Source organism: Chelonia mydas, chromosome 2 (assembly GCF_015237465.2).
Source record: "Chelonia mydas isolate rCheMyd1 chromosome 2, rCheMyd1.pri.v2, whole genome shotgun sequence".
Classification (NCBI taxonomy): domain Eukaryota; kingdom Metazoa; phylum Chordata; order Testudines; family Cheloniidae; genus Chelonia; species Chelonia mydas.
Window position 1 is genome coordinate 58,968,540 of NC_057850.1, and position 21,559 is coordinate 58,990,098.

The 21,559-nt window shown below is 41.5% G+C and overlaps 1 protein-coding gene across 1 annotated transcript in view; it reads right to left on the reverse strand.

Moving 5' to 3' along the window:
• Nucleotides 1-21,559, reverse strand: part of PREX2 (phosphatidylinositol-3,4,5-trisphosphate dependent Rac exchange factor 2) — a 289,194-nt gene that overhangs the window by 140,508 nt on the left and 127,127 nt on the right. Inside the window, exons 12-17 of the mRNA XM_037892468.2 lie at nucleotides 13,747-13,850; nucleotides 12,254-12,303; nucleotides 11,532-11,607; nucleotides 9,806-9,878; nucleotides 3,717-3,859; nucleotides 3,496-3,588 (exon numbers count right to left, since the gene is read on the reverse strand). Of these exons, the coding sequence (XP_037748396.1) occupies nucleotides 3,496-3,588; nucleotides 3,717-3,859; nucleotides 9,806-9,878; nucleotides 11,532-11,607; nucleotides 12,254-12,303; nucleotides 13,747-13,850 (539 nt within the window). The remainder of the gene's footprint in view (nucleotides 1-3,495; nucleotides 3,589-3,716; nucleotides 3,860-9,805; nucleotides 9,879-11,531; nucleotides 11,608-12,253; nucleotides 12,304-13,746; nucleotides 13,851-21,559) is intronic.

Genomic DNA, 21,559 nt, shown 5'->3' on the forward strand with positions numbered 1-21,559 from the left:
TCCAAAGTTTTGAGTTTCACACCTTTGAGTGAGGTATACAACACATCAGGTCAAAGAGACCCTTTAAATTATTGGCCAACTAGGGAAGAAACTACTTCCAGCTAGAATGTTGCAGGATGTACCGAGCTGCTCAAGGCATCCTCCAAGTCTTATTTCCACTTGGGAACAGGGCCTTACTAGACAGTTGACAAAACACAATGGAATTACGGAAAGATAACAGAGCTGGACTCAGGTTGGATATAACCCTATGGTTGCACCATACCTCTTATTTGTTGTGTTTTCTTTAGGGCTGTTGATTAATTGCAGTTAACTCACGCAATTAACTCAAAAAAATTAACTGCAATTAAAAAAATTAATCGTGATTAATCGCACTGTTAAACAATAGAATACTAATTGAAATGTATTAAATATTTTGGATGTTTTTCTACATTTTAAAATATATTAATTTCTATTACAACACAGAATACAAAGTGTACAGTGGTCACCTTATATTATTATTTTTTATTACAAATATTTGCACAGTAAAAATGACAAACAAAAGAAATAGTATTTTTCAATTCACCTCATACAAGTAGTGTAGTGCAATCTCTTTATCGTGAAAGTGTAACTTCCAAACATAGATTATTTTTGTTACGTAACTGCACTCAAAAACAAAACAATGTAAAACTCTAGAGCCTACAAGTCCACTCAGTCCTACTTCTTGTTCAGCCAATTGCTAAGACAAACAAGTTTGTTTACATTTACGGGAGATATTGCTGACTGCTTCTTATTTACAATGTCAACTGAAAGCGAAAACAGGCATTTGCATGGCACCTTTGCAGCCGGCGCTGCAAGGTATTTACATGCCAGATATGCTAAACATTCATATATCCCTTCATGCTTTGGCCACCATTCTAGAGGACATGCTTCCATGCTGATAATGCTCCTTAAAAAAAAATGTGTTAATTAAATTTGTGACTGAACTCCTTGGGGGAGAACTGTATGTCTCCTGTTCTATTTTACCCACATTCTGCCATGTATTTCATGTAATAGCAGTCTTGAATGATGACCCAGCACATGTTCATTTTAAGAACACTTTCACAGCAGATTTGACAAAACACAAAGAAGGTACCAATGTGAGATTTCTAAGGATAGATACAGCACTCGACCCAAGGTTTAGGAATCTGAAGTGCCATCCAAAATCTGAAAGGGACTAGGTGTGGAGAATGCTTTCAGATGTCTTTAAAAAGCAACACTCTGATGCGGAAATTACAGAACCCGAACCAACAAAAAAGAAAATCAACCTTCTGCTGGTGGCATCTGACTCAGATCATGTAAATGAACATGCATCGGTCCGCTCTGCTTTGGATCATTATCGAGCAGACCACATCATCAGCATGGACACATGTCTTCTGGAATGGTGACTGAAGCATGAAGGGACATATGAATCTTTAGCACATCTGGCACGTAAATATCTTGCGATGCCGGCTACAAAAGTGCCATGCGAAAGCCTGTTGTCCGGCTATGCCAAAAAAATGACAGGAGACATTAGATATGGGTTTAATCAGGCTGCAACTTTATTATTAGATGTCTGGGACTAACCCGGCAGATAAAATGTGCAGTTCAGGTGAAAACACACACAATTCACCGGGGTGGGGGGGTGCTTTTTTCAGCACCCCCCCGCCCTTTTTCATCCAGGTCCCTCCAGCAATTTCCTTGCCGGGACCTTACCAACCACCTCCCCTCGTAGTAGGGGTTAAGGTGGACTATAATGATGGGGGGGTTGGCTCCCTGCTGTACCAATCAGAGGAGTCCCCAACTGCCTCTGGCTTGCTCAGTTACCAAGCACCTCTCCTTAATTCCTTTTCCAAGCCATTTATCCGTTCTTTTGTTCCTTAATTTATGGAGTACCTGCACTGAACATCCGCTATACACTTAAATAAAGAGATGGGACATATGGCCTACCACCCATCATGCTATGCATGAACAGAGCCCACCTGAACCTGCTGCGAGGAAGGTGAAAACCCCCCACCACACACCTGGCCAATATGGCATTAAGGGAAAAATTCCTTCCCAGCCCTCCTTAACGGGGCAGCTAGCGTAATGCCCACAGCACATATAGCTAAACACCCGGCATATTTGTGACCTAAATAGGGAGGAAGGGTGGGTGCTGCGCAGCCTGTTCTGAGTGAATGAGGGGGAGGGGCCAGGCCCAGGCTGACCTTTTAAAACCCCTCATTCCTAGATGGTGAGTCATCCACCATGCTGACTGCTTTTTCAGCAGTTTTACATCTCCCCTCCTCCCACAAGGCAGAAAGTATTGCCCTCTTCTCCTGGCCAGCCAGACAACTCCTTTCCCGGTCCCTGGCTTAAATTGCAGGGCGGTGATTCTCACTTTCAGGTGACATTGTAAACAAGACAGGGGCAGCATTATCTCCTGCAAATTGTAACCAAACTTGTTTGAGCAATTGGCTGAAGTAGGACTGAGGGGACTTGTAGGTTCTAAAGTTTTACATTGTTTTATTTTTGAGTGCAGTTATTTTTTTGTACATAATTCTACATTTGTAAGTTCAACTTTCATTATAAAGAGATTGCACTACAGTACTTGTATTAGGTTGTAATCAAAAATAAATATAAAACGAGCACTGTACGCTTTGTATTCTGTGTTCTAATTGAAATCAATATACTTGAAAATGAGAAAACATCCAAAAATATTTAAATAAAGGGAATTCTATTATTGTTTAACAGTGCAATTAATCACGTGATTAATCACGATTAATTTTTTTAATCGCTTGACAGCCCTAGACTCCTTTTATCCTAATCCCTATCCCACAGTGAGATGTAAAGGCCTTTAAAACCATCTCTAAAAATCTCTTTTGTAAAATAAAAACTCAGATAGAATATTTTACTGTCACACTTCTCTGTATAAGTACAGTAAGTCCCATTCATATCAATGTGAACTCTGTATATACCCCACCGAGGTCTATCTGAAGCAATGCTAACGTAAACACAAGCCCTCTAACTTACTCATGCAACATCTCAAACTCTATATTTTACATTATTACAAATAAAAACCATAAAAGCCTTGACACACACCACATTTATGGGAAATAAATCAAATCTATGTCTGAGGGGTAACACACGTTTTATTTTCATTCATTACATTTTCTTCTCAACAGTGCTTCTGCCACTCATGAATAATGATGCCACTGTACTCTATGTAGCACATGAAAATAAATATATTTGTAATTTATGTATTGTATCTCTAAGTTCATATATTAGAAATCATAAGTAAAAATAAAATGATAGCAATAGCAAGTCACAGCTCGATTATAAACAAAAAATGATACAAACAATTAAAAACAACACTTTTTTTCTCGAAAAAACAGCCAAATTAAAACACTACATTATCTTAAATTTTCAAAATTGTATATCAAAACACAGATGTAAGTGTACATTTGTGAACATTACCATAAAACAGAGCAAAATATCAGACTATATATTAATATACGTTACCTCAGCATTTGACCCCTTCTCCACTAATTTAATAATTGGTACTTTGTTTTTGTCTTCTAAACCAAAACCATAGCTGCCTTCATTAGATTTAATCTGAAAAATAAAAATAAAATTACACAATTTGCCTTTCCATTAAACAATAATGCGTGGTGTTTATTTAATGTTATTGAATCCTATTTATTGCTTGCCAAAACACATTATCATTCAATTTGTTTACTTACCAGAAGTGACTTGGCTATGACATTTTCCACTACTTTTAAATCATGTTTCATAAGCCTGTGCTTCATATTTGATCCTTCCATTTCTTCATCCGCAAAAAAGCGAAAAAGAAGTGGCTCATCTTTAAATTCACTTTTTTCTAAGACTGTATGATACAAAATTCAAAGATTAATCCTTTTATTATGAATTCCCGAACATATATTTTAAAAACAGTTAAATATTGGTAAAGCGCTTCCATAGATTAAATGCTACAAAGCAATTTTTGAGTTAATTCTACTCTAGAGGAGTTTGAATTTTCATAATAAATTACACTTTCTAATTGTGTATTTTCAAATGAATAAAAAATCTTAAACAAATAATGGCTGAACGGCAGTGGAGGCCTCCCCTCTTCCATTTCTCCCAGTTTCTCTAAAACGCTGTTGTGGAAATCATCTTTTCCATTGTTTCAGTCAGAAGACCCATGCCTTGAATCTTCTTATTGGCTTCTTGTCTCCTCTGATGGCATCAAACTTAACCTCCTTGTCATCAACTTCAAAACCCTACATATATCTCTGCTCTTATTCCCCATTTTTCCTCTTCTTACTCTAGACACTCCTCCTGATATTCTTATCTTCCTCTTCCCTGGGGCACTCTCTCCTACTCTTGCTTCACACTTGGTCATGCTCCTCCAATACTCACCTCTTTCTCATTCACCAAATGCTTCTTTTCTCTTCTTTAATTGCTCTTTAGAATGTCACTTCTTATAGCAATCCCTCCTACTTTCTTCTCACATTCGTTCCCACATTCTCCCTTTATTGAACTCTTGTGCCATGTCTGGTCTTTCTGCATTAGTGTTGTCTAATGGAAACTGTGAATGCATCTGGGCAGGAATCATGTCTTTGTCAGCATCCTGGGCAAGGGAGGCACGACTAATGGCAGGAGCTTGGGATTCCAGAACTGAAGCCAGGGGTCAGAGCCAGAAACAGGGTCAAGAGTCGAGCTGAGGGGCTTATATAGGGACAAGGAGCCAATCAGGGATCACTAAGACCACTGAGAGCCAAATTCCTTGAGGCAGAATGTTCCATGGCATTGAACCTCAGTGGATTGAGGGTCACAGGAAGTGGCCCAGTTACACCCACTGCTGGGTAGTACTGTGTGAATGTTGGTTGCTTAGTAACCCTCCAGGCCTGAGTTCAAGTCCCATTGATCCTGACATTACTACAGCACCTCCCAGAGGGAACTTGGGGGCACCCTGGTGGAATATACAAGCAGCCCTTGATGTAAAGCAAACAATCCCACACTGGATGTTGTTCCTTCCTTACTGTTTTAAGGTCCCTGGGGAGGGGCTTCTCCTTCATAGCTGAATGGATTAGGGACAGGAGGTTCTGGGGAATGGTGGCATCCAGGAAATTATAGGGCCTGAGGATATGTGGTGACTCAGTGTGGAAGTAGTTGTGGTCAGGGAGGTATTCCCCTTTTTGGGACAGGGAATTGGCTGCCTTGTTCTGGGCTCCTGGGTGATAGTAAAATTAAAGCATGTGAAGAACAGGGCCCATCAAAGCTGTCTTTGGTTCAGCTCCTTACCCTTCTGAGATACTCCAAGTTTTTATGATCTGTATATACCTTTGAGGTGGTGGTACCATTCCCCAAAGGTGGCTTTGACTGATAGAACCTTCTTATCTACAATCTCATAATTTTGTTCTGCTGGTGTGAGTTTATGAGAATAATAGGCACAAGGGAGCAGGTGCTGTTGGGGGCCAGATCTTTGGGAAAGTATTGCCCCAACTGCAACATTAGATGTGTCGGTCTTAACAACAAAGATCCGCATTGGACTGGGATAAATCAGGATTGAAGCACTGGTGAAGGCCATCTTAAACTGGTTGAATGCCATTTGACCAGGTGAAGGGGGTATGTTTGCAGAGGAGCTTTTTCTATGGACTATCTGTAGAGCCCTGTGCAGAAACAAAATTTGTATCTGCATCTGATCTGTGATACACAAATACGGTCTGCAGACAGTCACGGATATCTGCATATTTGCAGGACTCTAGCTATCTGATCTTAAAACCAAGGAATGAAGTGCCTACAAAAATTAGTGAACTCCAGGAAGCATTGAAGCTCCATGATGTTCCAAAGGGCTGACCAGGTCCAAACAGCATCCACCTTTCTGAAGTCAGTTCAGAAACCCTTATTGGACAAGATGTATCCCAGTAACTCCATGGAGTGCTAGTTGAAGCTGCACTTCTCAAGATTTCACATATGCCATGTCAGTGGAGCCGATCTGGAACTGACCAGACGCGTTGAGTGTGCTGCTCAGGGCTCTCTGAGAAGAAAAATATATGGTAAAGATATCCTGGATCCAGGAGTCATAGTCTATCATGAAATATCTCATTTGCAAAGTGCTGGAATGGGGCTGCAAGACTGAATGGTATTACCAAATATTTGTAATGGCTGTACTAGATTCGAAAGGCAGTTTTCCACTCATCCCCGGCATAGAGCCGCACCAGGATATAGGCTCCATGCAAATCAAGCTTGGTAAACTCCTGGGCTGATGGTAGAGTCCAACAATTCCAGAACGAGTAGGAGAGGGTACTGGCTTCTGATGGTTACCTGGTTAAGGACCAGTAATCCACACATAAAAGCAGAGTCCCATCTTTCTTTTCAACAAAAAGAACTCAGGCTCCAGCAGAGGAGGTGAAGGGATGGATAAATTCTCCTGGAGACTGGATCACAAAGCAATCAGCTCTGGCTCTCACATGGCATAGATGAAGCCAAAAGGTATCTTGCCTTCAGGTTCCAGCTCAATTGGACAATCATAGTCAAACTGGAGTGGGAGGGCAGCCACATTCTTTTTCTTAAAAACATCCATGTAGTCATGGTATTTGGTAGATAGGGCAGGAGTTGGGTCTAATGGGGGTCCCTGCTGGGCCACAGCCTAGGCCTATGGACTCCTCAGCAGCATCCTGAACTCAGGATAGAGAGGTGCATCTTGGAGTCAAGACTCAAATGATGGTGCATGCAGGCAAACTTGCCAACAGAATTCAGTGCAGAAACTGACTTTGCAGGTCATGAGTGGCCATCCACAAGATGCTGAGAATTATGAGGAAGTGTAGTGAGATCCAAACCAAAGGATCTCTCTATGGTCCTGGATAATGACTTCCAGGGGTACTGTTTCCAGTATTACTGGGCCTTAGGACAGAAGCGAGCCATCTATAGTCTCTAAAAGGTGGGCTGGGCATTTTTTGTTGCAGTGGGATGCCTAAGGCTTGTGCCATATCAGTGTCTATAAAACTGTCCACAGCCCCAGAGTCCACGAGCACTTACTAGTGGGTATTTGTAAGGGTTTCCCTGGGACATGCAGGCAAACCTGGAGTTGCAAGTGCTGGGCTCACTGTGCCTTGCATGTGCTTCAGTAAGAAGTGGGGGGCAGCTTGGGGATGGATATCCCTCGGTCCAACCAGGCTGGTCCCCCTTACTGGGCCTGGGCTTGGTCATTTCCCTCCTTTTTCTGTGCAAGAGCCTGTGACGGGCAGCTGGCAAGTGTGTCCAGATTCTCCACAGTAGAAACACAAGCCATGGCATCAGTGGTAATCCCTCTCCTCAAGGTCACATGATGATAGGCTGCATCAATTTGTATAGGTTCTGGGACTAGGCCACAAATGGGTACTGTGGTACATCGTCTAGGTGGTGGTGAAGCCAACTTCCTCTCTTCATTTCACTCATTCAGCCTGTTGTCAAGGCATATAGCAAGACTGATGAAGGCATCTAGATGAGTCGGGGTTTCCACGACAGCTAGCTCATCCTTGATCTCGTCTACCAATTCCGGTGCAGATTACATGAGCTAGGCAGCTTCATTCCATTCTGTATTGGAGATGAGTTGCCTAAAGTGGGCAGCTTAGGAGGCAAACAGTCCTTGCCCTTGCCATAGTTTTTATGGGGCTGCTTCCACCAAGTGAGCATGGTGGGCGTTGTCAAAAATAGAGAAGGCTTGGAGGAAGGCATCCCAGTTTGACAGTGTTGGGCTCTGTTTTCCATTAGGAGTGAAGCCCACTCTAGCACCTCTCCCTTCAGGAGACTAATTTGGAGCCCTACTTTAGCCTGGTCAATGGAGTAGAACTGTGGGTGGAGCAGGAACAGCAGGCGCCATTGGTTGAGAAAAGCCCTACATTTTTGCAGTCTCCATTGAAATGCTCTGGGATGGGGACTGTTGGACCAGAGTCCAGGCGCACTGTGGCACAGTGTTCTTGTCCCGCAACCAGGCAGCTGCTCTCACAATAGCTGGTTCTTGGTTGTGTACTGTGTCATCCGGGCCTATAACAGTGTTTTCATCAAGTAGCTTGGGGGTCTGCACTCACCGGGTCTGGTTCTCAGACAAGAGCTGCACCACTTGTGTCTGCAAAATGGGAAGTTCATCCTGGGGGCTGTCAGCCTGCCCAGGTGGTCGAGTGCCCCGTGGGACATTCGAGGCAGGGGACAACTCACTGCCTCTGTGTCCCACAGGGACAAATTTCTACATGGGTTACTGGTAGTCAGGATCCTGGGCAAAAGGGAGGCAGGACTAGTAGCAGGAGATTGGGATTCTGGAACTGAAGCCAGGGGTAAAAGCCAGTATCAGGATCAAGAGTGAAGCTGAGTGTCAAGATGGAGTCAGAGTCAGGAGTTAAGCTGAGGGACAGAGACAGAGCCAGGAATCAGGTTGTGGGTCAATACCAGGAATCAGGATCTGTGTTGGGGTTTCAGGGGTCAATCAGGAGTCAGAATCCAAATCAGAGCTGAGATCACTACCTGGAGTTCAGGAACAGAGCAGCGGGGCAGTCATGGCAACTAGCTAGGGGTCCACATTGTTGCCTGGACACTTCCTGATATGCCCCATGGGCTTCTACAGAGATAAGGAGCCAATTTGGGATCACTAAGACCACCATCAGTCAGATTCCCCAAGGTGGAACTTCCCGTGGCATTGAACCTCTGGATTGTGGGTCACAGGGAGTGGCCAGGTTACAGTTGTTGCCAGGTGACTGCATGGGAATGTTGGTTGGTTGCTATCAAGTCCTACTGACCCTTACAGTCTTACTTTATATTTGAACAGCAAGATGAATTTTTACCACAGTCTAAGTGGTTATTAATAAAAAATCCACCATAAATCCTTCAAAAAGATTGAAAAAAAGACTAAAAGCCCCACTCCACACTTGTACGTACTCTTCCCTACACTATTAACTTATGTGACGGGGCAAGGCCAGATGGCTATAGAAAAGTAGTGGGAGATAGATATATTAGCTCCAGGCTAGACAAATCCCTGGTACCAGGTTAAGTGAAATGGAAGCTGCTCCAGGTCAATTAAGACACCTGGGGCCAATTAAGAACTTTCCAGAAGGCAGGGAGAATGCTAGGTTGATTGGGACACCTGAAGCCAATCAGGGGCTGGCTGAAACGAGTTAAAAGCCTCCCAGCCAGTCAGGTGGGTGTGCATGTTAGGAGCTGTGGAAGGAAGTTGTGCTGTTGGAGAGGCTGAGTAGTACACACCATATCAGACACAAGGAAGGAGGCCCTGAGGTGGATGAAGTGGAGCTTGAGGAAGTGAGGGCTGCTGTGGGGGAAGTAGCCCAGGGAATTGTACATGCCATGTTTCTAAAAGGTCAGCTCCCATAGCTGATACTATTAGGGTCCCTGGGCTGGAGCCTGGAGTAGAGGGTGGGCCTGGGCTCCCTCCCCCCCACCTTAATCACTGAGACTGGGAGACAACAGAGACTGTGCAAGGAAGGATAACTTCTCCTCACCTCCCTAGCTGGCTTATGATGCAAATGGCTCAGTAGACTGTGATCCTTGTCTCTAGAGAGAGAAGGGTTATGTGGAGGGTCACAGTGAGCCTCTGAGGCTAGCGAAATCCACCAGGAAATGTGGGACCCACAGAGGCAAGGACAGAGCTTTGTCACACTTAATATAAAATAATGCAAGAAAAACCTAGTTAAACATTTGTTTTTCAGGTTCACATTGAAATGATTTACTGACTTTCCCTTTGCCCTTTTCTAATCTCTTGGGGTGGTCCCTGTACCATTTGCCTGCAATGCAGAAGGAATTCAACAAAATGTGACCTTTAGCTTGTGCAGAATTTACTTACCATGGTGCATAAACCCATTGTCACAAAGTCCTACGCCAAAGATCATTGCTTCTTCCCTGGTCCGACAATCCCCCTGTTAAACCATAATACACACTATGTAATATAAGAACATCAGAACATAAGAATGGCCATACTGGCTCAGACCAAATGTCCATCTAGCCCAGTATCCTGTCGTCTGCCAGCGGCCAGTGAACAGAACAGGACAATTTATCAAGTGATACATCCCCTGTCGTTCACTCCCAGCTTCTGGAAGTCAGAGGTTTAGGGACACCCAAAGCATGGGGTTGTGTCCCCAACCATCTTACCTAATAACCATTGATGGACCTATCCTCCATGAACTTAGCAAATTTTTTTTTTAGCCCAGTTATTCTTTTGGTCTTCTCAACATCTCCTGGCAATGAGTTCCACAGACTGACTGTGTGTGGTATGAAAAAGTACTTCTTCATATTTATTTTACACTTGCTGTCTATTCATCTCACTGGGTAACCCCTGGCTCTTGTGTTATGTGAAGGGGTTAATAATTCTTCCTTATTCACTTTTTCCACATCATTCATGATTTTATAGACCTCTATCATATCCTCCCTCAGTCATATAAGAACATAAGAATGAACAATAATGAATAATAATTCTGAAAAATTGAACCTATTGTATCTTCATATCATGCACAGAAATAACACTGGAACAGTGGAGAGCTGTGCACAGAGATCTTGGCCAGATTATGCTCCTAGATGATAACATGTTTTCCATCATCTCAGTGATGATTGCCCCCATTGTTATTAGCCACAACATCTTCTCATAAAATAGTGAATCTTTTTGTTAATATTACATTGTCTATATACATTGAGTATTTATTGACAACCTTCAAAACTAAAGTTCATAAGAGATCCTCAGTTTTTTATAACCTTTTCTGTTTCTAAAACTCATTTTCACAAATTATCTTCTTCATTCCATACATTGCCAACTTTATTTTCTATGCTCTTTCGTCATCTTTGTAAACATAATGCTGACATCTATATTTAAACCTACTCAAAGAACCATGTTAACTTTTATTTATAATCCATATAACTTTCTGTTCCCAGGTATCCAACAAGTACCCCAGTGTTGAAAAGGAGGGATTCTTAAATCTGTTCTACCATGCTATTCCCAGAGAAAACACTCATCATTCTTTTTACATTCTGCAGCCCCTTTTTACATTCTGCAGCCCCTGCAGATTGTTCCATAACAGGGGCACATAATTAGACTACAGAAAAGCAGCAAAGTTAGGAAAATATTGGTAAAACTTGATTCAAAAAAGAAGTTTTTCCTATTTTCTTCCAATACAAACCACAACTTTGCCTAAAACAAACTGAATTCCTTGGTTGTAAACTTCTCCCTGCTGCTTCCTTTTGTCCATTCAGTCAGTAATTTGCAGCTTCACACACCATTCATTTTAACTATACACATTATTACACAAAATGCTAACATTTTGAAAGCAGCAAGAAGCTAAGCAGAAATTGAAAGATCAATGTGCAACACAGGAAGATCAGCAACTGGCCATGATTCTGTAAAACAGCTGAATTTTGCTGTTTTACAGAATCAACAGGATATTTACATTAACTCTGTTCTAATAATTAGAACTTTAAAACAACATATTTTCATTTTCTTCTACATGATTAATTACAACTTTCCATGTTAGGAAGTTAAATTCATAATGCAGAAAAGTAAATCAACTCCAGGGTACACTTGCCTGTGCAATTAGCCAGTCTATCAGTTTGTTAGCCATGACTACAGATTTATAGGTCCTCAGATGATAATCTTTATCCCTGTTAAAAAAAAAAAAAAAAAACAGAAGGAAAAAATCCTATGTTTTACACACAAATTGACACAAGCATGATCTATGTTGTTTTTTGAATAGTTTTCTGTACCTTAAAAATAGAACTTCAGAAGCTGCCCTGAGGTCTCAACTCCTTAGATGGAGCAAGTCAAAGCCTACAGTGTAGATAGGAGTGGGGAGGAGGGCTGGACTTGTCCCTAGGTAGCCAACCATGTTCCCTGGGTGTAAGGATAGGCATCATGTTACAAGTATGGGAGTGACTCTCCAAGTGAGTTTTATAGTGCTAACATGAATGTGACTGCGCTATGTATGTGGTAAGCCTCTGAGAATGCCCAGTATGAACTAGATTCTTCCAGAAGCCTGAGTAAACTGTCCAGACAAACCTGATTCCTGCTTTCTTAGTGAACATGACACTTGGGGCACTGCCTATACAGTACTTTTAAGTGCTAGGTTGGAATCCCGTCCTGCTGCTACTTTGGGTTTTGGGAGCACTCTCTCTACAATTTCTTCCCCACTAGCACACCACCCGAAACACAGGCTAGGATTTAGCTCTGTGTTTGTATATAGTATCTACAGTATTCAAATATATATGTTTGTTCTAAATAAGTCACTAAGAACTTCACAACTGGACTCACCTTATCACTGGAGTAAACAGACTATGAAGACGACAGTACAATCTTACACCCTGTTAAAGATATAGATATGTTTAAATCCACATTTACACTGAAGCAAATACCACTCAGTACCTATTCTAACAATACCTATCCATTCAAAATAATGCAAATAACTTATATTTTTAAAATGTAGAACAGAAGAAGTGAACATTCATTTCATAGATATGTTTTCATGCACCAAAGTTATTTCTGAAGTGTAATAAACCTCCAGATTACAAGACAAATAATATTTGTGACTAAATTATCATGGGCTTTTCTAATTAATCTTAGAAATCTGAGAGATATGTAAAGAAGACTTACATAATTTTAGCACAGCATTAAAAGATTTTTTTAACATATAATAGTTTAAAAGAAATGTATGTGTTAAACTTTCACAGCAAAGACAACTTTCTGTGCAAATGTGGATTCCAAACAAACTGAATTACTAGAGAGGAGAAAAGTGAAGTATATTTATGAATATTGCCAGAAAATCAAAATTGAACATGACCCACTGTATCCACAAGCAAGCCAAATAAAAATTAGAGGTAAAATAGTTCAAAAGTTTTAAAACTTTTAATAAAGAGTCATATATATTTGGTTTCTAATGTTCTAATCACAAAATCCTCTTTAAAAGCATGTAACTATTCATAAACAGATTTAACAAAACAGCATTAAGATTATGGCACACGGTACAGTGGCAAAACAAAAGAAATTTGAAGTTTAGGCAGAAACTCTGCCACAGACCGATGTATCTGCTAAGTCTGCATTGAGGGATTCCCTTCACTTGAGACACTCTATATTAGGAAACCTCTAACTGAAGAATCAGTGAAGCAGCTGTCCTAACTCAGTAGGCTGGGAGAAAACCTGAATGGTCCTAGTTTTCCCCTGGATCAGGACCACAGGATCACAAATTTAAAAACATCAAAGGGACTAAAGATGACTCTGTTGATTTTGTTTTATTCTTTCAATATATCCTTGGGTACAGTGTCAGGGTACAGAACATACAACCTGCATATTTCCATTAAAACATCAGGTTACTTTTGATAAGCCAATATACCCTTCACACACTAAAGGAATACCTAAAGCCACTCCAATACAAACAATAAGAAATTCTGGTCTATACTATCATACTCTTTTTCTTTTCACTGAATATAAGTGGATTGAAAAATACAGTAAACTACTGTTTCTGCTCCAGTCATTCAAAAAGGTGGGCATTATATCCTTTATATGTTTATGTAGCATAGTACCTCCTGGATAAAATCATTTTTAGAAACATATTTCTCAGTTTCTTTATTTAAAATATGGTTTGCAATAAGCCAAGAGCCAAAATCTGCCTACAGATATACATAATTAATTCTGATTCACATTAGACTGGTGTCCAGGGTCAGAGTTTTTCCTAACACAATGCATTTTGCTTTATTTTTAACTAGGACCTCTGTATCTGACCCATTTTTACTGATAAGAGCAGTCTGTACCTTGGAAATCACATCCTGCATTTCACTTCTTGGATAGTATGTTCCATCATCATAACGGAATCTGTAGAGCATGTGTTCAGGTTTGAACTGGTGCTTATCTGTAACTATTAATTATCAAGTGTTAGCCAAAGAATTCCAGCTTTCTGCACAGGCAGGAGATTAATTAAGGGTACAAACACAATAATTCTCTACAAGACAACCCCAAATACATTCAGTAATAAAGACACATCATGGATGTATAATTAAACATATGTTGCTATTATTTAAGATGGAAAAGATCTACTTGAGTAAGCAAATGTCAATATTTTTTAAACAGCAAGAATACATAGAAAAACAAATTTCGTAGGTTGGGGCCAGATTGTTTTGTAGCCCTTACACTGATGCTTAGAGAGCGGGACAGGAATGTACGATGCCTTTCCTACTTGCATGACCCATAAAAAGTCAGGCGGAATGGCAGGTCCTGCAATCTGAAGAGCACAAGGCTTGCTCTGTCCTAACACCCCTCCCCCCCAAGATTGCATAGCACCTCAAAGTAGATGGAAGGCATAGGTGGGAGGGTGAATCATAGTTCTACTGTCACCCACCCACACTAGCCAGCAGAGTTGACCAGTTTTGTGCAGGGGAGTAAATGACACCCCAAAAAGGAGCAGGTGCAGAGTCTCCACACATGCAAGAGCTGCAGGAGGCAAGATTATGGGGTTTTTAAATAGTCACATGCATGAGATATATGGAGTATTTCCTGAAGTCTTTACCTTGGCAATATTCCCATTAAAGTTAACATCCTTGCAAAAGAGACCCTCATCTTAAATTTGTAAACAATCAGAGCTAGATAGCCTAGTGCATACTAACCTGCAACTTGGGAAACCTGGGTTTAATTCTCTTTCCTATCACAGACTTCCTTATGACCTTGAGCTAGTCCCTTAATTTCTCTGTGCCTCAGGTCCCCATCCATAAAATGGGGACAATAGTACTTCACTACCTCAGGGGGTGTCTTAAGAATCAAAATATTAAAGACTGTGAGGTGCTTAGACACTTTGGTAATGGGGCCATACAATAATATAGATAGATTCAAATAGGGCCCATATTAAGTTAGTAGAAGAGCACCAGGAAGCATGCCATAATAACAGGTTTCAGAGTAGCAGCCGTGTTAGTCTGTATTCGCAAAAAGAAAAGGAGTACTAGTGGCACCTTAGAGACTAACCAATTTATTTGAGCGTAAGCTTTCGTGAGCTACAGCTCACTTCATGCATCCGATGAAGTGAGCTGTAGCTCATGAAAGTTTATGCTTATGCTCAAATAAATTGGTTAGTTTCTAAGGTGCCACTAGTACTCCTTTTCTTTATGCCATAATAAATGCCTATTCTCTTTTACAGGGATGTTTAAGAAGACAGGGTGACATCCTGTATAATTACACAGGCAATTCATAAAACTCTAAGGCCAGTTCTTGAAATTCTTAATGAGTCTTTACCCAGATAAAAATGACATTACCCTCAATGGAAGTTTTATCTGAGTGATGGCGACATTTATTCCATACATCTCATGCACCCAATTGTTAAAAATCTAATCTTGCAATTATCATTTATAAATGTAACAACCTGAACTCATACTCAGCCATTGGAATTTTTATTTTTTCTATATTGGTGTTTTGTTTTGTTCTTTAATCAAGTTTAATTAAATACACAGATGAGTCTAACTCTGTAGTTTTTCCACACAAAGAACTTTCATTGATGTAAAATGAACCATACATACAAAACTGAACTTATTAATGTTAGAATGACAAAAAAGAACCCTTCTAAATGTCTCAGTTTGCTAGGATATATCACAATGATGGTTCAGAAGTTTGGATAAACATCACAAAGTACAGATGCTTATCCAAATTGCCCCAAATCTCTCGAGTTTGCAAAGCAGGCTGGAAATTTTGTGAAAACAGGCTCTCATCCCAGTATACCTTGCTTCCAGTTGTGACTGGAACTTGGAGATGCAAGAAGAACATGGGGAAAAAATTACAGAAAGTTCACAAGACTTTTTGGAACCCTTAAAAAAAGGTGTGGTGCAAATTATAGCCTAATGTTTGATCTGGTTCTTCTTTCATCCAGAGTGTGTTGCAGAATCCTAATATTTATCTAAGTAAATTAGCTAATCTTAAGGATATTTTGGTAACTACAAAGCTCCTTATTATGTTGAAAGGAAACTTGCATTTATAATCAGCAGGGATAATTGATCCAGGAAGACAGTTCAACCCACTAACTGATAATAATGAGTCCTCTCTAATGTCAAAGACAATGTTTCTAGGTAGGTTTAGCAAATGAATTTCTTCTTTGAGCAAGACTGGGGGAAAAACAAGGAAAGAAAAATAACTTTTTCATTACCACAGAGTTTACACATCCACTAGGAAAACAATGTTCAGCACAGCGATGGTCTGCACTATAAAAATAATGCCAGCACCGTGAAAATAAATGACCAGCATAGTGACTATCTGAGTCTAGGAAAACCCTGTACAACATTTGTAATGCGCATAACAGCCAAACTTCCCCTCGCCTGCCTCTGTGAAAACAGATGGTTCATTCAACTTTATTTTAAGAATTCTATTTTCACTCAAACACAGCTGGATCCACACACTAATGAAAGTAGTATGTCTGGCTCAAACTTCCATGCTCACATATAATACCCTTTCATTGTGAAATCACATAACATTCATTTAAGTCTGTGTTGACGGAATCTATTAGTATATTTTGGATAAAATTTAAAAGATCAGTAGAAGAATTTCTGGCATCAAAACCTTTCTACTGACAAAAGTTCTATGTGTGTAGTAAACATACTACAATCTGACATTTTGAATGATTATTGAAGAAATAGTATAGATCATTCACATTAAAATGCAAAAAACGATATGAAGAGAGATGAATAACCTGAATTTGTCTCCTCCTATTCTACATGCGTTCAGAGTACTCATAACCCACTAACACCCTGATCCTCACCTTTCCTTATCAGCCAAGGATATTGAAGAAGTAATAGCAAAGAACTGGGATGTCACCTGAAGCGCTCAGATTTCCTTGACCACTGTTAAACGGAAGATGAAGAAAAAAGCATTTCTGCATACTGCTGTTATTTGGGTGCCCAGGAGCACCAATTAATCCAAAAGGTCCCAAGGTATTGACAAGTAGTGCAAAAATAATTAGAGTAGCCATGTACATTGCTAGCCATGTATACCCCTCAAACAAAATGGAAGCTTCCACAACAGCAGAGTCCAGCTGGCCCACTGGTAGGTTCTGTATTGCAGAAGTGCCAGGGCTAAAGATTTGCCACCCTGTGAAGAGCCCAATGCAAAAATGACCCAGACAACATTTGCCAACTTTGTTAAATCCACTCCTGCTTACTCGCTCAGAAATTTGCGTCAAGAAGGACACACCCTGCAGAACTTTTCCAGACTGTAAACCCTAATTTCTTTTTCTCAGCCCCATTACCCAGCATGTCTTGTTGTGAGAAATCATTGGATTTCACAGAAACTGCAACTGGAATGTCCTCATGAGCCACTAAGAACAAAACAAAACAAAACTAGGGCTAGAAACAACATCCTCCTTCCAAGAATTTGGGCCCTTCACAGTAGTACTAGTCATGGAGGCATTAATGGCAACCAAGGCCACCATCTGTTACTCTGTCCCCTACTCCTCCTGGATGGTGAAAAACAGCACAGAATATGTGGGTCCCCTACTAATTACAGCCAACACCTCCTTTGCCAAGGGGAATCTACACCTCACACAAAAACATGCAATAGTCAGACCCAATACTAAAGGAGCCATTGCTCAACAATGGAGACACCACAAAGTATTGCCTAGTGTCAGACTTTTTAGAGAAGCTAGATACCTATAGTCCACATTGCAATGTGTCAGCTACCAGTGTTCTGCGTCCCCTCAGTCACACTTTTGGCAAGGTATAGAGACTGCTCTTAAAGGTCTGGCAGAAGACCTGCTCCTGTCCATAGTCATAGGAAGAACACCAATACTCAAACTAGAAGGAAAAGGGGCACACTTCAAAGAATTTATTTCAGACTGGAAATAAGGTATACATTTTTAACTTTGAGAGTAATTTACCACTAGAACAAATTTAACAAGGGTCTTGGTGGATTCTCCATCACAGACAACTTTTAAACCAAGATTGGATGTTTTTCTAAAAGATATACTCTGGGAATTATTTCGGGGAAGTTCTATGGCCTGTGTAATACAGGAGGTCATACTAGATTATCACAATGGTCCCTTCTGGCCTGGGAATCAATGAGTCTATGAACTTGCCTTCTTGATATCATCTGGGGATGATTCATTCCCTCCTAAAGTTAAAGGGGCTAACATCTGGTCACTGTGGAGTGATTTGTATACAGCAGTGAAGTGGTCAAGTATAGACCAGACCTAACCAGCAGGTTTTCACTAAATCTAGCCTAACTACTGCTTTTGACTTAGTTAAGGACTTGATCTGAAAGTTTCTCCTCCTGTATCCATGTACTGTGTCCCTGCATTCAAGAGAATGCCCAGCTGGTAGAGTGGGACTTGGGCACAAAACCCTGAATTGCTACACATGATGGAGATTGTGAGAAGACAGCGTCATAAAGGCAGGGCCAGGTGAAAACTGAGTGGTATCCCAACTGGGTTTCAGCCTAGCCCAGGTTCAGGGAATCCCTATGATGTAGCACAAGTGGGTTCTAGTTGTCCTGCAGGTCCAACAAACAGTCATATAGTACACTCAATGGCTGGTCTGGGTCATGCTGTGGTTCTGCCAGGACTTGCCATTCAGCCATCTGCTGCTTGAGGCACTGCTCACCATGTGTCAGGTCGCAACACCACTCACTCAATTTTGAGCTCCCTAGGGATTTTAGTGGTTGGGAGCAGGGAGCCAGGCCAGGACTTTAATAGAGAAGCCAGTCAAAATGCAAAGATCTCATTGGACAGCAGTTCAGAGGGCTGGACTCGTCAATTGGATGTCACAATGTTGATGACATAATCTGTCTTGGATGTTCTATCAGGACCAGTCCCTGCCCCTCAGGTCACAATGTCAGGCTGGGCAATGGATAGAGACAGAGTGGCATAGCTGGTAATGGGGACTGCCATTAAAGCACATGGCCTCCCACAAGGTAAGTACAGTGAGAGCCTCTTGAAGGGACTTAAAAGGGGCTAGTGGAGATGACTGTCAGCTCTCCTGGGTTCACTCCCTCTTTCTTTGTGTAGAGGAAAGAAGAGGCTCGAGGACCTCCCTGATCCCACACTGAGCAATGGGTCATTATCAGAGATGGGGTCTAGATGCAGAATTTTGATCTGGATTCAGATTTCTGACATCCCAAAAGCACAGGCTGTTGGTTCTGGGATTTTGGTTCAGCTCTTTATCAACATGGAGCTAGTGAATTTTTATAGGAAAACCCAGGTTCAGATTCAAAATCCCTGTTAAATTCAGGAGTCATGGGGTCCAGGTATCTGGTGAGTGAGGTGTGGAACTGGAGAGAAAATAGGTTACGTGGAGACTGAATAAACCTAGAAAATTGGACAAAGAAAGACCTTGGGGTGAAGGGTCCCTTGTTCCATTTACCCTCCTATTCAAGGGTCACTTTTTTCATATCTCAAATGTCTTGATTCAAAACTTTTTAGAAAAGAATAAAACTGTGGCCCATGTGAGTGTTTCTGGCCCCACTGCCCATTACTTTATGACATTCCCTCTAAAGGAAACAGGAAATAACTGTTGTAAAGGAAATAATAAGGATTCAGTTCTGCTTGGAGTTGGTGGGGATATGCAAAAAGACTAGAATATTGGTCTGGGGAGAAATCAGCTGAAATGTAGCAATGTCCTTGGGCAGGAGCAATTTTAAGAGGGTGCTACAATGGCAATGGTAGCCTTGGGATATCCGACTGGGAAAGACACCACCTTTCCATTGCCATCTCTCCTCTCCCAAGGCTCAGAATGGTGAAGGGACAAGCACAGTAAAAACTCCAGAAGAACTTAGTACTTTTATTAAAATGTATTTTTCCACATTTCTATCTGTGCATAAGCATCCTTAGCCTATATATATATATATACAGAGAGAGAGAGAGATCAGAGCCCATCAGCCAAGCCCAACACACCTGACAGGGACACAGCACAGCGAATGTGTTTTGTTCTGACACCACAATGCAGAGATCAGATGGAATTTTTCTGCTTGTCTCTCGTTTTATTTAGTTTGAGAGCTCTTCAGGACAGTGACATTTCAGATTTATGTTGCGTAGGCACAGAGCTCATTAAAGGCACTATTCCCCAGGATTTATATTAACTCGACCACTGTCCTGCATCCTTGCCTTTAATGCCTGGAAAAGCCATCACACCCCTTCCTTCTAGGCCATGGTGACAATAGGAAGCTCTTCATTGCCCTCACCATGTTGAGATCTTGCAGTTCAGCACTGAAACAATGACTACTATCAAATCTCATGATTCAGGGCTTCAAATGGTCAGCTGCAGGAATCAGGAAAGATTTTTTTCCCTTCTGATTCACAATTGGCCAGATCCAGATTAGGGGTTTTATTGCCTTCCTCTGAAACATCAGGTATTGTTCACAGCTGGAGGCAGCGCAGCACACGAGGTGGACCGATGTCCTGAGGTGATTCAGGCGATCTTTGTTCCCAGACGCTTGGCTCGCTGGTTCTTGCTTGCATGCTGAGGGTCAAACTAATTGCCAGATTTGGGGATTTTTTGCCCAGGTCAGATTGGCAGAGACTTTGGGGGTTTCTCGCTTTCCTCTGCAGCACTGAGCAGGATCACTTATAAGGATCATCTGGGCATATCTCTTACTCAGTTCCCTGCCATTGCAGGGCTTTCAGGCATTGGTGGCCCCTCGGTCTCTCCTGTTCATTCTCCATGGAACACAATAGGTATTTGGCTTGATTTGGTCCAATAAAAATCCATGTGGAGCGATTCAGAAGTAAGTTGTCTGTGATCTCTAATTATTTATAAAACGAGGCACAAATCAGGTGAGTGTTCTATCCCGAATCACCCAGTGAATCAGTAACAGAGCTGGCAACAGAAGCCAGGAATTCTGACCATGAAAGCATTAGACCTTAGACTTGCAGGATGATCGACAGGAGGAGAGAACATTTGGTATCAAGAGAGGAGGAGAGGAGAAAAGGACTGCACTGGCGAGAGCAGGAGAGAAAGAAGTGGCACCAGTTGAAGAAGGAAGAGGAGCTTTGTGAAAAAGAAAAGGTGCAAAACTAATACAGGGAACTGGGGACTCCCAGAGGGGGTGATAGCTGATACAGTCCTGCTGTAAAATGGTCCCCCCAGCATCCTGAGGATGGAGGGACAGACACCAGTTACAGAGAATCTGGGAAACTCTCTGGTCAATCCCAATGGGGAAGTAATCATGGGCTCTTTCTATTCGGGGAGCACATTGATCCTCATATAGGTGATCAACAGGATTGGGACTTTACATCCATAGCACAAACCTCTACCACTTCAGCTATCAGAGTAACAGATCATAGTAGGCTGTTGTTCTCTATATGGACCAACCGTGAGGAGGTGATGAGACACACACTTTGCCAGTGGGTTTCTCAGGTATTTCCTGACCTCAGAGGAATGCTGAGACTCAGAAATCCTTGTTCAGATCTAGGTTCCGGACGGGAGTGTGCACTAGTGCTTATAAAACCTTCTGACCCATCTGCTGCAGCCTGTCTGCCACCCTCTGCTTTTATCTCCCCCTCAAGACTCCTATTCTTGCCCTCTGTGCCCCTATCCAGCCCCTTCAGTGCCTATTCCCCTCTGTTCTTCGTGTCCTCCCACCCTAACCAAGCTTTCTTTGCCTTAC